General features: G+C 49.9%; 1 protein-coding gene across 1 annotated transcript in view; it reads left to right on the top strand.

Moving 5' to 3' along the window:
- TBC1D22A (TBC1 domain family member 22A) overlaps positions 1–17072 on the top strand; it is a 281680-nt gene that overhangs the window by 229268 nt on the left and 35340 nt on the right. Inside the window, exon 12 of the mRNA XM_084748944.1 lies at positions 1099–1194. Coding sequence (XP_084605070.1) covers positions 1099–1194 — 96 coding nt within the window. The remainder of the gene's footprint in view (positions 1–1098; positions 1195–17072) is intronic.

Here is a 17072-nt window from a genome sequence, read left to right as displayed (position 1 = left end):
GAAGAGCTTCCCAGGCTTGTGAGACCACCTGGTGACACAGGCCCTGCAGATCTGTCCCCCACAAGCTTCCCTGCACTGCCAGCCTTGCTGTTTGTCATAGCTCTGCTGATCTTAGTGTTTCTGGGCTGTCCCAGGCACGCTGTGACCTCAGGGCCTTTGTGTTTCTGTACGTCTGCCTGGCTCCCTTCTTGGCTCTTTGCTTGAGTTCCTCTCTAACTGGCTGACCACTGTATAGAAAGTACAGTAGGGCCCTGAGCATACATAGATGCCCCTCTTGCTATTCTTCCTCCTCCCTTGATGTATCTTTTCTTATAGCGTGTCACCTTCTGATGTACTGTATACTTTTATTATGTAATGTGCCAGTGTCGGTGGCTGCATAGGTATGTGTGGACATGGCAGAACCATGAAGGTAGCAAACTGAGTCCTAAGCTTGGGGTCCATAGTCCCATAGTTGGTGACATGGCCCTGAGTTCAGGTAGAAGAGTTGCAGGAGGTGAAGGAACAAGAGCTTTCTAGAAGGGAGCTGTGCAGGCCTGGTGGGGTGGTCTGGGCAGATCCAGCAGGTCCCTGGGGGTGACAGCAGTATGAGGTGGTAAGAACAGACAGAAGGATGATTCTGACTGTATTGGAAAGAGATTTGGGGGTAGGAATTAGGCAGGTGCCACCAGACTTCCTGTCCTCCTGCAGGCTGTATTCCCTGTCAATGCCCACAGGACAACTTCCTGGTTTGCTGCTTGTTTGGTGACCCACTTGGACTGGTCCCTTAGCTTTCAGACTCCCTTTCTTTTCTGGGAAGTGGAAGCTGCTCTCCGAGGCTCAGGTTTGGTCCCTGGTATAGGATGGATGGGCTGTCATCTGTGAATGGAAGAAAGTTACAGTTCTTGACATTGTTGAGGGCCCAGGCTGGGACCCTGTTTACTAGACTGCTAGTAATTTAAAACAGTGTTTGTATTGACAACATGGGCGCATTGCATTTCAGCCTCTGAGTGAAAGTGAGCTTTCCCTGTGGCCCTGACTGCAGAGCCCACCCAGATGGATTTCCCCATTGGCTGATGCCCCCATACTGACAGGCCCTCTCCCTGTTTTTTTCTCTTTTAGTCTGAACCCGAGGGCTTTTCTCACTTCCACTTGTATGTGTGCGCTGCCTTCCTCGTGAGATGGAGGAGAGAGATTCTAGAAGAAAGAGATTTCCAAGTAAGTAACCGCTTTTCAAAAGAGCCCGAGTTGGGATTTCTGCCGAGAGGAAGGGCTATTAAAGTCTAGTTCACCCTCGGCTGATTTGTGAAGGAGCTGTGAAGAGCGCTGGTTGTGGTTCACCGCTGAGCCCTTTCTGCTGGGAAGCTCCGGCTGTGAGACAGAGCTGGTGGCACTTGGCCATCGTGGGTAACTGGGCTGGCACCATGAACTATCATATTGGATCATAATATCATCACATCGTATCATATCATATATCATATAATATCATAAATATCATATCTAATACATCTAGCCCCACCCAGACTCCCTGAGCCTTGTGTCCTCACCACTGTGACCCTGGAAGGCCTGGTACAACCTCCAGTTCCCCGGGCCCTCATCACAGGGCCTGTGATATGTTGGGGGCTGTGTTGGATAAGAAACCACCCAGCCTGAGCTCCCATCTGAAGAGCCACTTGGTGGCTGTGTGATTTGGGGTGCCTTGTTTAACCTCTCTGTGCAAGTTTCCTTGCCGGCTTAACCGTAGAGCTGTTAAGGAGCCCTCTTGTCAGAGGCCTTGTTAAGCGAGTGACCTGTCAGCTCTGTGTTCCAACAGGCCTGGGCTGCCTCAGTGCCCTCAGGTGACCCAGGAATGTGAGGATTGTTGACCCTTCCAGGTGTTTCCTGCTGTTACTGAAATGTCAGATAACCCTTGAAACTGGATCATAAGGCCTAGTGGCCAAGGCCTTGGCTGAGCAGGGTGGGGCGGTATAGGGTGCAGCAAAGAATACAGCAGCATTGTGGGGATAGGACTCTGCTCTGACGGTCAGTGGTCACTTTTTCCCCTTGGCCACCCAGCTATCCATAGGCTAGGTGACCATGTGGTCCCAAGTTCCCAGTATGGTAACTTATGGCAGCTTGTTCCACAGCCCTCTGCTTCTCAGATGGCTCTGAGCTCCCTGCTCCCCATTTGATGATTGTCAGAGGAGTCAGTAAAGTCCTGCCGTGGCAGAGTCCTGCTCAGACCTCAGGGTGACAGCTGGTTAGAATGACCTGAGTAGGGGACCTCACCTGAAGAACTGCCCCATTGTCATAACTGATGTGTTAAGACTCACTCTGAGTAAGGTTGGCACTTTCTCGTGACAGCCCAAGGAAGAATGGTCTTTGCTCATGGACATGTGAGGGCATTGGCCAGAGGAAGGAGCTGCCAGTATGTCAGCTCCCACTGGCTTGGCAGACAAAGAACATCCTCCCACCAGTCTACAGTGTTTTAAGTAGATGAGACACAAGGCTGTCCTTTCTTCAGTTGCTGCCCTCGTCATTACAGAACGCAGCTGTCCTGTGGGTTACTCAGTGTGCTGGCTGGGGTCCTAGGCTGGCCAGCAGTCCAGCTTCTCTCCTCTAGCCTCATGTACATGGTTCATAAGCGGTTGAGATGTGCTGGCTGTCTACCCCTCTTGGAATATTCGTGACTGCTGGAGCTGAGCTGAGGCCCTTCAGCCCACCTGGCCCTTCCTACTGCATCCTGAGATCATGGAGGCCCTAGAGAGCATGACTTGCCCCATCACCAAGCGATTTAGATCAAAACTCCCTAAAGGCTCAGCTCCATCTCCCATGGTACCCTTGTTTGTCATCAGGATGCACCGGGAAGCTACCTAACTGCCTGCTTCTGGAGGAGAGAAGGGTCTTGCTCTCCTGGTGTACAGTGGCTACTCAGTGTGGTGGGTTCCCTTTGCACGATATTTATCACCGGACTGACTGGGTCTCAGGAGCCCCCACGAGAACTTGTGCCAGACTCACATTGCTGCCCAACTCCTGAGGATCAGAGGTCTCAGCTGAGCTACCCTCTCAGGTCACCGCCATCCTGAATCTGGCATCACTGGCTGGGCAACAGTGTCTTAAGGAAGCTCTAAGCAGACTTTACTGCCTTCCAATCTAGGCCAGCCTGGGGTTGGATCTGGGGCAGCAGAGGACTCAGGCTATGCACAGTCATGTGCTTAGGGGAGGTGTCCCCCAATTCCTATAGCAGTACCTCTGTAGCCCCCTAGAAATACCCAAGACCACATCGGCTCAAAATGGCCCACCACAGTGTTTTGTTCACGAGCTACCTTCAGCCAAGGGTCTGTCTGTGCCTCTCCCCCCACACTGGCTCAAACCAGACCAGAACACTGGCCATGGCCTCTTGGGTGCAGCCTTTATCTTGTGAGGATATACAGTATATATCGCATGTACCTGTGGTCAAAGAAGGTATGCACAGCTAGCAGACAGTGGGAGTGGCTGAGGCTTCTGTGGCTATGTGTATGATAGTCAGGACCCATGGCATCCTGACAGGCTGCAGTGATGGGGCCCCTACTCTTGCCCAGGCTGCCTTTATTTCAACACACTTTTATTTAAGAGACATACTTGCTGTTTGGCTCGAGTTGTGCTGTTGTAATTATGGGTTCACACTGAGAGGCTGAGTGTTGTAGGCCTCCTGAGGGTATTGTCGTCGTCATGGTCATTGTTGTTGTTGTTGTTGTTGTTGTTGTCATAGTCGTTGTCCTCCTCCTCCTCCTCCTCCTCCTCCTCCTCCTCCTCCTCCTCCTCCTCCTCCTCCTCCTCCTCCAGCTAAGGGTTAGGGAGGACAGGAAGCAGGCCAGTACAAGGTGTGGGTGCTGCCCACCAACCCTGCAGCCCTACAGCTTGGATGTGGATGGGGAGGACAGGGAGCCACAGCGTAGATTTTCTCTGGTGCTAGAATAAAGTAGCATTTTATTCTGGAGGCTGGACTGAGGATGTGTCATGGACCCAAGAATGTGTTATAGAGAACTGAATTAAATTAAGTGAAGAACCCTGGGGTCCTGGTGAGTGCAAGAGATTGTGCTTGCCACTGTGACATTTTAAGGAAATGATTCTGCCCTGTGGACGTGGAGTGGGGTGAGCTTCTGGCAAATGACTGCTGCAGCCCTGCTCTGGTCACTGGGATTGGCCAGGTAGGCAGTAGTGTGCTGTTGCTACCTGTCATTTCCACGGGAGCAGGATTGTGATTGAGGAGGAGGCACACCCAGGACAAGGCTGGCACTGGCCTGCAGGTCAGAGCAGGAAGGTGGCAGTGGGGTGCTGTCCATTGGGGTTCTGTGTGACTCTGTAGATGTGGGAGGCCAGCTGAGGAGTATGGGACAAGCAGGGATTCAGGTTGTGCACTGGGTCCTTGGACCCTGAGGCACCTCCCTGAGGGAATAGTCGTGCCTTGGTGTGCAATGATCTGCGTACTACATGATGGTGCCCTCCTGTAGGCAGACATTGCCATCTCTAATTCTGGCGTGCCCTTCAGGACATTACCTATAATGCAATAGCTCTGTACAGTGAGTGTCTAGCTGGGATCTCTCCACAAGCTACATTATCCCTGCTGGTCAGTGAGGGCCTATATTTATGTCTATCCTTCAGCCGTATTTTTAAAGGATCTTTGGGTTATAAGGAGCTCCAGGGTGTAGAATGTCTTGTATCCCCTCTGGGGGCCACTTGTCACTCTTTGCCGTTTTTGTTTTCTGTATGGTTGTTCTGCAGTAAGTGTTCTTGGGAGTGAGGGGAAGGAAGCCTGTGCCTTCCCTCAGGGCCTGTTATTCTCTCCAGGACATATGACCCCATAAGCCCTAAAGTGCTGGCTACGGTGTGACATGCGGTCAGAAGTCTTGAATGGCCACATAGCTGAGGCATGGACCATGCAGGACCCCATGCAAGACTGCTGAGAGCTACCTAGGAGGCCTGTGTCCATGCTCTGACCCACAGAGCTGCTGCTGGGCTCTAGATGCTGCCCTGCCTAGCCTTTGGACTGCATTAAGTGCAGCGCTGCAAAGTGTACTTTGTGTCTGACTTACACCCAACTTCTGAGCCTTCTAGCCAGGGTGCGCTGAGGTTTTGACAACAATCCTACTGATCCTTCCTGCCTCCAGAGCCGGTCACCTGGCACACTTGTGCTTAGCCCAGACAGGGTTGGCTATGTCCTGCCACTCTCCAGAAACAACTGGCCCAGAGGTGAAATAAGCCAGGAGTTGGTGAGCTTCCACTTGTAGGAGTAGGGCTTTTATTCTTTTCTGTTTTTTTTGTTTTGTTTTGTTTTGTTTTGTTTTTAAACAGGGTTTCTCTGCGTAGCTTTGGCTGTCCTGCACTCACTTTGTAGACTAGGCTGGCCTCAAACTCACAGTGATCCACCTGCCTCTGCCTCCTGAGTGCTGGGATTAAAGGCATGTGTCACCACGCCTGGCAGGGCTTTTATTCTTCCTCTTAAAGATAGAAACTCTGTAGAAACAGCTGCGCGCAGCATTGTTTTAGATGATGGCTGGTGCACAGTCATGGATGTTTCTGTGGACCCGAGCTGCTGAGGAGCCTGTGAGTTTGGTAGTCTATGAACACCGCTTGTAGGTCAGCACGCTGCTGTGCTTTGTTGCTGCATGGCTGCCATCCTCATTGCGAGAGCAGCATCTTTCTGCACATGGTAAGTGCTGCCTGGGGGCCTGTGAAACAGCAAGGGACAGGGTGAGGGACAGCACTCTGCTTCTGGAAGCCACATTCCATGCCAAATCCAGGCCTGCCTGGATAGGCCCTGTTCCTGGTGACACTAGGACATACAGTCCTAATCAGCCTGTTGAGTATGACCTGGCACCTCCTTTCTCCTTTGGGTTGGGTGGAGACCTGAGGCATCTGCTGCTGCTCAGTGAGAAGCGAGATAGCACAGGCAAAGACAGTTCTGGGTGTGGGTGCCAGACTGTGTGCTGTCCCTTATCCTTTCAACTACCATCCACATTTTCTATATTTGCTCAGTAATCGCTCCCAGAGCCCAGTTTGGCTCAGGTCCTGTTTCCATTCTGGAGGTCAGCTTGAGCTGGGCGTGGCTTGGGAGCGAGGGGGGATACTCCTCTGGGAGCAGCATAGGACACTCTGCTCTGGGGACAGGGAAGATAAATGAGGTCAGACAATGAGGAGTAAAAGGAGAGCGGACAGAGTAGCATTGCCACTGTAGATGGACCTGGTGACTACTGTCATGCAAAGGGTTTGCAGGTTTGGAGGATAGAGAGGGAAGGCAGACGGGGTAGTCCCTTTTTTCCCCCCGAAAGGACCTAATACTTAGGACAAGGAACATCAGGGTTCAGCAGAAGTGGGATGACGAGACAGGCACATTGGAGAAAGGGCCGAGGATACCCCACAGCAAAGGTGTGTGGGAGGCAACAGCTGTGAGGCTGAGAAAAGCACCTGTTGTGGTGAAATGCAAGCAACTGAAGGAGCAGCTGCAGGGCTGAGGGGATTCACCACCTCAGGGAGAGCCAGTGAGTAGAAGAGATAGGCAGACTATAAAGAACCTAAAAGTCACGATGAAAGGACAAGGCTTGACCGTGAAAGTCACTGTGTAGTGGCCATTCGGGTGTGAGGAACAAACATCCTGCACAGTGGCTTTGGTCTGTGGGGTGAGTCAGTGTGGATCCCGTGTGGTCCATGCAGAGACTCTGCATTGCAGTTGCCACCTCAGAGGCCAGAAGCATCTCTGAGATTGATGGTGGACAGCAGCCTTGATGGTACAAGGCCCCATGCCTTTCCGTGGTGCTAAGTGGCAGCCGTGACGTACCATCCTGGAAGTCAGTCTGCTCTTTCCACCTGTGTGAGGCAGGCAGAGGAATCATTGAGCAGAGCACCTGCCTGAGGAAACCAAGTCCTGCTTCATCTCGATAAAATGATGTCACTGTGAGTTGATAGTGAGAGGGCCTGACAAGCCCTGGGTAGAAATTAATTTTTTAACAGATAATCCATCTTTTAATCTGGTGCAACATTTGCAGAAACAAGTCATCCAGGCTCAGGGAGAAAGCCTTCTGAATCAGAGTAGCCATCCTATGTAGGGTGCCTTCCTCAACACAGAGCTTCAAAACAGACACCCAATGCCCCATACCACGTGAGGGAGCCCATGTCAGACATTGCCTGAATGGCCAGGAACAGAGGTTGATAGCTCTGGGGGCCAGCTTTTTCCTGATGGGAAATGACGGAGGAACGGATCTGGTGGAGAGGGGAGATGGGAGGAGGGCTGGGAGAGGCCGAGGAAAGGGAAACCGTGTCAGGATTAATATGTGAGAAAAGAATAAATAAATAAATAAATAAATAAATAAATAAGCAAACATACAGACAGACACCAACAAGCTGGGAAACAGGTGATCAAGCTTCAACAATAACATGGGTCAGGGTAAAAATGATTGTGGAGTTACAGAAAGGGTTTAACAATGATACATGGCTGGTGCCAGGCTTATAAATAGATGTAAAACTAAAGTGATTTTAAAACTTTCCAAAATAAACATAGTCCACCTTTAGCTCAAAAAGAGGAAAAAATGATGTCGGTTTGTAACAATAAAGAAACCAAGAAATGAAAATGAATGGATTAGAAGTCAGAGTTGAGGGGCGAGAGAGATGGCTTAGTAGGTACTGTGCTTGCCAGGCACTCCCCAGAACACCTGTAGAGTTGGACAGGGTAGAGCAAATCTATAATCCTACAGACACACACACACACACACACACACACACACACACACACACAGTGTGACAGGAAAATCCTCCTGAAAGCAGGCTAGCCTGGTGTACATAAAAACCCTTGTGCCTAGAAGATGGAAAGCAAGGACTGACAGCTGTTGTTGTCCCTTGGCCTCCACCTGCACCTTTGGCACACATGTTCCTTCATGCATATGAACACATATATACATACACACATCTCTTGCACACACAATTAGAAAGAAAGACATTAGAGCTGCTAAGTAAGTTGCTAAGTATTTTTGGAGGATGCAAAACTGCCAGTGACAGGCAGGCCAAGAGACAGATGTGTGAAGAAAGAGGAAGTTAGATATTTGGGGAGAATACACAATGCTAAAATTGCCTGTGTGCCTTTAAGCCCTGTAACCTTGGTAGATCCACACTTTGTGGATAGGTAAGATAAGGCTGGAGCATGTCTGTTACAGCTCCATGTGTCCTAGGAGTTTGCTCACACAGTTCCCCATAGGAAAGAAACAGATAACTTCCTGCTCATTTTCTCAGAGCTCAGGTACGTTGGTCTTTCTCTGCCTTGGACACTGGACTGCTGTGCAGTATGCCCCTGTCTGCCTTGAGTCTCCTGCCATGCCTGTGTCCATCCCTGGCTTCCATAGCTCTCTGAGATGTGGTATTTTTTTTTTTTTAAATAACATATTTTTCGTGGTTGTGGGGTTGAGGATGAGCATACTGGCAGGTTTGGGTCTGCTTCTAAGATAGTGCTATGGTACTGTGTCCCCATGTGGCTATAGCAGAGAACAGAAGGGACCAGAACTCAACACCTTGGTAAGGGTGTTGTTCTGGGGGGAGGGGCTTAAGAATGCTGGAGGCATTGAGACTGTGGTGTGCAGTTCCATGTGGGTTTGCATAGGGTGCACAGGTCAGGGGTGCCTCAGAGATGTACTCAGCAGGCACCAGGAAGGACACAAGCTTGAGAAGTAACTGTACATGGAAGCCCGTGTGCAGCTCAGGCGACCATGTAATTCCATTCACCATTTAAATACAGATACTCTCGAACTTTTCAATATACAGATCTAGTATTTCCTAATACGTGTTTATCTCGGTGTGTTGAGCTGATTTGCTGCTTGCAAATTTATTTATATTGGAGTCCCCCAGACACCATAAAGCTGGGCTCCACTAAAAGTGCTCATGAGTAAGCCCTGGTCATACTTACGGTGAGTGGGAATGTCACTGAGATTTGACCAGATCAGTAGGAAGGAAAGGCACCCAGGGTAGGCTCCCCACATATTCTTGACAAGAGCCATGAAACACACAGGAAATGAGGGCCCATGCCCATTAGGGATCCAGAGACTAAAGCTCTTACTGTGAGCTGGTCATAGGGCATCCTCTGACCTCTAAAATCAGATAAGAAACTCTTATGTTTGTCACATGTGTGAGTAGTCCAAGTAAGTTGGCACAAGACACAGCTTGGTCATTACCTTTAGCCCCTATAGAATAGGTCAAAAGCTGTTCCCAGATGCCAGCCAGGGGATAATCTCTTTCCCATACTCTTGTTATGACATCCTGACAGTGAGCTAAAGGCAAAATCACATGATCTCCTACAAGGTACAGTAGCTTTCTCCAAACATAAGAGAAAGGAAAACAACTCTACTATTCAGAAAGTAGAAACAATGATTTAGTCTTAGAGTACTGAAAGGCATCTGAAAGCCACAGCCTCCCTTCCTAGGGACTGATGGAACAGGAGTGCTCATCACATCTGTAGCACGAGGAGGCAGCAGGGGAAGGCTTGCTTTCCCCCTCCATGCACACATGTGCGCATACACACTGTGGACATTTCAAACTTATGAGTTCTTCAGTAGAATCAGCTTGTGCCCTGAAGACACACACTTCTTCCTGCTGCTGACCCAGCCCCTATTTAAGTAGTAAAGGAGAGTCAGAGACCCTTTTCCTGAAGTGGGAGCCTAGAGCCCTGGCTGGGGACCAAGACACATAGGCAGAACTGGGCTCCTGGCTTCTTGCTTGTGTGAGGCTTAGCTGAGTGGAACAGGAGTCAGAGTCTTCTAGAAGCACCTGCCACAGCTCACGTAGCACACATTTGGGGTAGCATTTACATTACTTTTATGACACTTGATAGTACAGCACTGGTTTTTAACTGACAAGAGCCTCAGGGGAAGGCATCCCCCAAGATTATTCTGAGCACGTGCCGACAACATAAATGTTTGTCTGAAACATCACCAATTAAAGGACAGGTGAGAGTCAGAAATAGCTTTTTGGGGGAGGGGTGTTGTTCTCAGCTGGGACTAAAAACACATCCTGCACCCTTAATATACAAAGAATCCACACAGAAAACTAATACAGAGGAAATATCCTCATGGAAAATGGATGAAGACACAGAGCGGTCAGACATGCCACGGAAGAATTATGCAACTGTTTAGCAAATGCAAAGTATTTTCCAGTCATTAATATAGAACTGAAAGTGAACACAGGTGCTGCCTGTCAGCAAGTGTCACTTTGTAAAATGTGCTTCGAGACCAGCAGGGGTTAGCGAGCAGACTGAGTACTGCCCTTCCTGGAGGCCTCAAGGCCAAGGCTGACTTCTGACCCAGCACCAGCCTGTGATCCAGGGAGAACAGGGTACTTACGGTATAAGGGGTTCGAGGCAGGTCTCCAAGCCAGGTGAACTGCTGTTTGGAATACTTTGTAACTACCCAAACCTGGTCTTAAATAACCTCCATGGGTTTGGGGATGCTTGACTTATTTCTGTGGAGAAACCTGGCCCAGAATTGTGTCCCTCTACACAGAGCAGCAGTGCAAAAAGGGTCCCAGATTGGCTTTAAGGCACCAAGAACACTGAGCAAAATGAGCACAGCGTCAGCATCATTCAGTTAGGTTACTAGGGTCCCAATAATTTTTCCCTCTTGTTTGACCCTTTCCCTTCAGTTCCCTTTCTTCTGGCCAGTATGCACAGTTGTGCTTCTCTAACGAGGGCAGTGCCCACTTTCAGGGCAGCCCCTCCTCTCTGAGTTCACGGCTCAGAGCTGGTACTGAGGGATGCTGGCCTCTCAGCCCACAGCCTTCATGTGATGCAGTGCAGGAGTCAGGCACGTGAACACATGCACAGGACGTCCTGGTGGAAGCCCACTCTCCTGGGGACCTTGGTGCTCCCAGGTGCATATGCCACATAGAGGGACGTGATTCTATCTGAAGCACAGGGGGGAGACTAGGATGCAGTGTGAGAGTGGGGTGAGGGCAGAGGATCAGAGAGGGAGGCCGTGAGTGTTGCAGTTCCCCCCACAGATCCCAAGCTACTTGAAGCACTGGGGTGGCTGGCCCTTCTCCTCTCTGGTAGCCACTGTGAGGAAACCTCTGCAGCTGTTGCCTATCCATGGAAGACTATCAAAGCTGTGTATGTCACACTCCCTGGGCCAGGCTTCTTCCTGGTGTCAGTAGTGTCCCTTCTGCTGAGCAGTTTTAAGAAGTCACTTCTGAGAAAAGGGTGTGGGATCTTTATACAAATGGATCAAACCTCAGCCCATCATCTTCTAGTCCCTTCCCATCTGAACCACACCCTAGAGCCCAGCCCTTCTTTGGGACCTACCTAAGGACCACCTGAATCCATTCTGGAATCATGAGCTTCCTTAAGTGCCCAGACTGGTAAGAAGCCACCGGAAAGACTATAGACGCCTCCCCCTGAGAGCCTGGCTTTACCAAAGAGCAGGGGCAAGCTCCGGGCAGAGACCCAGCAGCTTCAGTTTGCAGGTGGGAGGGGAGGCAACTGTCCTGCCTTCGGGGCCTCAGACCCCATCACTGGGGAGCCTCTTGGGACACAGACCCTGAGCTTCCCTTTGTTGCCTCCTGAGCAACCTCAAAGCAGCGGACTCCAAGGCTGGGGCCTTGGCCTGTTGGTGTGTGTTTAAAATTGTCTCACTTCTGCCTGAAAGGGTTGGAGAGACCGCTTACCCCAGATTCCAACCTGTTTTTTTTTTTTTTATTAGAACCACGCCTAGGTCCTTGTGGACTCCTGTCTGCTGGGGATGGGCTGGGAAGGAGCAGTGGGGATGGGTGACACCCTTCTTTTCCTGCCACCTGTGGCATAAATCCAGACAACTGCTATGTGTCTGTCTAGAACGTGACTTACGCATCACCGTTTCTCTTTTGAATGCACAGTTTATTGTTCACACATAAAAACACCTCACAGCAAATGAATCTGACAAGCTAGCAGTCTAGCTATAAGAGATGTCACTGGTATCCAGAGGCAGGACTCACTCACAGACAGCAGACAGTGGTTAGAGGTGGCACAGCCTGCAAGTCCCATTTCCCGGCACAAAACAAACCCACTGGTGAGAAAGGACAGCAGGTAGACCCTGGCCCTGCATCAGGTGCTCCCTGAGAGTGACTTCGCTTGAGAATGGCAGAGGTTAGCTGGTCACAGCCTCTTGTGTTTGTTTAGCCCAACACTCAAAGGTCACCAAAGTCAGAGACAGGAGATACTGGTGGGAGTTGTGGCCACTGGAAAGGTCTTTATTGCTGTGCCTTGAGGTCCATTGGGGACCAGTGTATGCCGAGGTGACTACAGCCTGGGTTTATATAGCTCTTCGGAGGCTTATCTCATCCGTAGGCTTTGAAGTCCCTTCTCCTGATTGGTGCTCCCAGAGTGCTGCTGCCTGCATGCAGGTGTTTGCTTCTGAAGTCAGCTCATTCTCCTGTCAGACCATTGAGATAGGTGCCTCCATCTTGTTTTCTTATTTTCTGTTCTAAATGTTCACTACAGTGTCTTTTCCTCCCTCTTTTGAGGAGCCCGTATACTTATGTTTGAACCACACATAGGACCCTTTTTGGAGGTCCTCATTGCCTCCAGCCACTGTGCCTTATGCCTGCATGTCCTTCCTTGTGAACCACTGAACCACACCTTTCAATCTAGGGCTGGGAGCAAACATGGAAAGACCACTTGGAGATGGCAGGGTGGATGACATTGGTCCTAGCATACCTGCATCTTCATGGCCTTGCTGGCAAGGCCCTCTACCATCTCTGTAGATGGACCACTGCTGTCCGTCTAGCCCAGGTCTAGCCCAGCTAGTTATTCAGAGGTCCTGTCCTGCCTCATAGGCCCTCTGGTGGACTCGAAACAGTATGCGCTCTTCTGCCCAGTGGCTAACTGGATGTGTGAGTAGCCACTGTGGGCTAATGGCTTTATACAGGTTGATATCTTTCTCACCCAGTGTACCCTTGAAGCAGCAAATGTCACAAAATGCCAAACTAAAGATCAGTTGTCTTTTTCATCGTTTCCAGACATTTTAAAGACAAAATTGGCCAATTGAAAAAAAAGGGGGGGATCTTGGAAACGGGTTATTATTTCTTCCTTAGCTCTGGCAGGTAGCTGGAGAGTGAGGGGTGGGGGTGGGGTGGATAGAGCAGCCTGTGGTGCTGTGTGGGTATGGCTCCCATGCTGCAGTGCGAGTGTGTTGCTGTGCCTGGCTAGTGCACTCTGTAGTGTGGTGAGTGTTGCCGTGCAGCATTTGTGTACTCTAGTCTGGGTGTGCTGTTGTATGGGGCTGTTCTGTAGTGCAGAGGGTAAATTGTTTGAAAGTTTGTGTTCTGTAGTTTGGGTATGTTAGTGCATGGGGTTGATGCACTGTAGGTGTGTTGTGTGGGTTTGTGAACTGTATTGTGGGTGTGTTGGGGGCCCAGAGGTAGGGGAGCGGTGACCATAGGCTGAGGGGACAGGCTGCTTGAACTCATGGGATGGCAGAGAGAGGTGGATCCAGCTATGGAGCAGAACAGAGCCTGTGACTGCATGATTCCCATCTGGGCAGCTGCACACATGTGGGGACAGACAGGGTCAGAGTGGCCACAGGGCCTGCTGGAAAGAAGGGCCAGGCCAAGCCTTTGATGTAGTGTAGGGCTGGAAATGTTTGTTCTCAGAGAACGGGGAGACATAGTCTGGGGAGACAGAAATTTCTGCCTGTGGTGTCTACCTTCCCTAGGAGACCCAGCCTCGGGTAGACATCTCACCTCTTAGCAAGGCCTGATTCCTTCAGGGCCAACCCCCAGCTCCTTGCACTTAGAGGACAGCAGTGTCCCTGCCGTCCAAAACTCACTTTACACTTATGAATCATGACTTCTGTGGGCAGACTGAGTGTGTTGTTTTATGTCTGTTCATCCCTGCCTATGTCCTGGTCCTGTCCCGTGTCCCCCCACCCTGTTCCCCCACACCAGGGTAGAGTGTTTGTTTCCTGGCCTGCACATTCAAATACAGGCAGTAATTTTCTCTTCAGATCTCAGAAGATGTGCCCTCCTTATTAAGCCCTGCTGTTCATTATGGTAATGGCAGCAGGCATTGAAGATCTGAGCCATTTTTTGAGTGGCGTGTCCTGTGAGCAAGAGAGTTGAATAGCAACTTTCTTATTGGGAGAAGTGATTAAAGGATGAAGATGAGGTGTGAGGAAAGATGAAAGGAGCAGATTGTAGGAGAGGCTCCCCGTGCCTTACAGGATCTTAAGTCCAAGGAGAGTAATGAGCTCTGCCTTCCTGTGGCTCAGTCGAAGCGAGGAAAGCCTGGGCCACACCACAAGAATACCCTTCTTGCTGCTGGAAGATGTGACTTGCAAGGACGGCTTGATGGCCTGTGGGGGGGTCTGTACCAGGCTTCACAGCCCTAGCTAGTGGAGCTTTGTGTCATACTAGCTTCAGGAGTGTATGCCATCAAAGAGCAGTGCCCAAGCCCAGCTCTGGAGCAGCTCTAGGAAGCCATAGGCCAGGGCTTGCTGCCCAGAGGAGCAGCAGCACCGATGCAGGGCTGTCTTTTTCCTCCCTAGATGGAGGCCCACAGAAAGAGAGGCAGGATGGTGTGGGGTTGCTCTGCTCTGTCTGAATTTCTTATCTGAGAAGGATAAGATGCCTGCTGCATCTTACACACACACACACACACACACACACACACACACACACACACACACACACAGTACCTGTGTGGATATATAGACAAGTGAACACATGCATTCACACAAAGCATGCATACATATATGCATACAGGCATGTGTCCATATATTAACACAGTGTTCATTACACACACAAGCACATAAGCATGGAGACTTGTATCCACAAGCATGCACACACATCCTTAGTATTTCTATTTTTTAGTTTTATTTTTTATTAATTCATTCATATTACATCCCATCCCTTATATCTTCCCATTCTTCCCTCCCTCCCGCTTTCCCCCTACTCCTCTCCCCTATGACTGTGACTGAAGGGGACCTCACCCTGAGTATTTCTTAGGAAACAAGGTATGAAAAATGTGTCTGTTCATTTTCCTTCTAATGTGAAAAAACAAACCCTTTTTCTTTACAAATGGGAAATTCTTGCTGAAATAGTCAGAAAGAAAACTGCTTGCCTGTCTAGAATTTGTTTGGATTTCCTTTGGTACAATGACCCCTGTGCTTTAGTTACTTAGTTATTATGTCTTTGAGGGACATTTGACTTTCACATGAGGCCAGCTCACTCTTTTTCTGTTCATAAGGGAAGGTGGTGTGCTTGTGTGTGGGAGGGGGAACCTCTGTTTCATGGCCTTTCACCCAAATGTCATAAATGGCAGTGTCTGTGCTCTCTAGAGCCATGCAAGACACTTAGGAGTGCAGAGTATGGGTCACCCCGTGGGCATGGCTGGCTGAGGCACTTGCCTTCTGGGGAGGAGTACCTGGTGACTTGTCTTTTTGAGACATTCAGTGTTTACCTTTGTCCTGAGTTACCTACCCATCCTTCCAGACACCCTGCTGTCTTCCCTCAGTTACTGGCCTTCTCATTGTTTACAAAGGGACAGTGCCCTGAGAAGGAGACACAGCAAGTGACTGTCCCCTATCCCTGTCAGCCACAGAGAATCTGCCCCCACCCCCACCCCATCCCATCCTCCCCAACTCTCTCAGCAGAGGGTACATATGCCCTCTCTGTAGTTACCTAGGTATGAGGTATGAGGGATGTGTTAGTTCAGGCTTACTGAAGTGCTTCCCCTTTAAGAAATGAGTCCACAGGCAGCTCTCAGAGAAAGAAATGGAAATAGAAAACCAATTTGAGTTCTGTGACTGTGCTCAGACACACTTATGTATTTTATTAAGTCATCTCTCTCTGTGTTGGAGTTTACCTTCTCGGGTTGGGGTGTGTGTGCGATGAGCAGCTACAACTTCAGCCCTCAAGGCCTGGCCATGGCTGAGGTAACGGTCAACACAGACACATGAAACACATGAGGTGGTCGTTTAAGGTGGTCAGATGTCAGCACACTTCCAAAGCACACGGGAAAGTGCAGCACTTCAGTAGTCGTGCTTGGCAACAGGGGAAGAAGTGTGAACATGGCCAGACAGCCCTAAAAATCATCTGTGTATGGTATGTGCCCATGTCTCTGCATGGGCTGCCCACTGAAGAGGCTGGCCTCTCGTCTCCCATACCACTTACCAGGTCTATCTTGTCCTCTCTTAGGCTTGTTGCTAAGTCTTGTCACTGAGTATTTCAGTGTGCATTGTACCATGGCTTCATGTGAATAGTAGTAAACGTTTGAAGACTGTCAACTATTTAGCCTCATTGGTCTTAATGAAGGAGACTCCAGGATCTTCAGGCCACGCTTGTTTCCCAGAAGGACTCAGAAGGGTCCACTGCTGGGCAGCAATTTTGCGTTTAGGTTTTACACTTACATTTTAGGTTTATAGAGCAAGGCTCAGCAGAGGCGCCTGGAGCCTGGGGAGCGGGGGGGGGGGGGGGGGGGGACGACACACACACGTAGATTAATGTCCCAGGTCTCCACGTCCAGAGTTCTCTTTCTTTCTCTCATCAAACTCATTCCCAGTCTTCTCCCTGCCCTGCTGCTTCCATCACACCACCTGCAGAATACTAACACCACCCCAATGTGACATCACCACCGCACATTGTACTAGGAGCTGGCTCCTCTGCTCCTGCTCTGCCTCCTGCCTGCCAGAGTGCAGTGGAGCAGCTTCTTGGAGTAGCTACTGACCACACCACTCCTCTGTGTCGGACTTTGTGTCACATACAAGAAAATCTGGGGCCAAGACAACATGTGGTGGCTAAAGAGGATAATACAATTGCAATAACAATCAGTGAAAAAAGAGGCCATGCATTTGAAGAAGAGTTTAGAGGGAAGAAAGAGAAGGGAGAAATGTAATTAAATTATCTCAATAAAAAAATAATTTAACCTACCTTTTAAAAAAAGAACCAAATAATTGTTACCAGGCTGAAGGGAGAGATGTCTCCTGGCATCCCAGGGATTGGTGAGGTTCCACCACTGTTTGGCTCATGACAGCCCTATGGCTCTATCCTGCCTACTTGTGGTCCTCTCTGTCCTAGCCAGCACTTCCAACACAGTGGCCTGAGAATGCCGAGCATGTGCTGCCCCTCGCCTG

This window comes from Acomys minous (genome assembly GCF_964271855.1).
Source record: "Acomys minous genome assembly, chromosome: 12".
In the NCBI taxonomy this organism is placed as follows: Eukaryota; Metazoa; Chordata; class Mammalia; order Rodentia; family Muridae; genus Acomys; species Acomys minous.
Note: the sequence above shows the minus strand (reverse complement) of the source record. Positions and strands in the feature narration are given on the sequence as shown.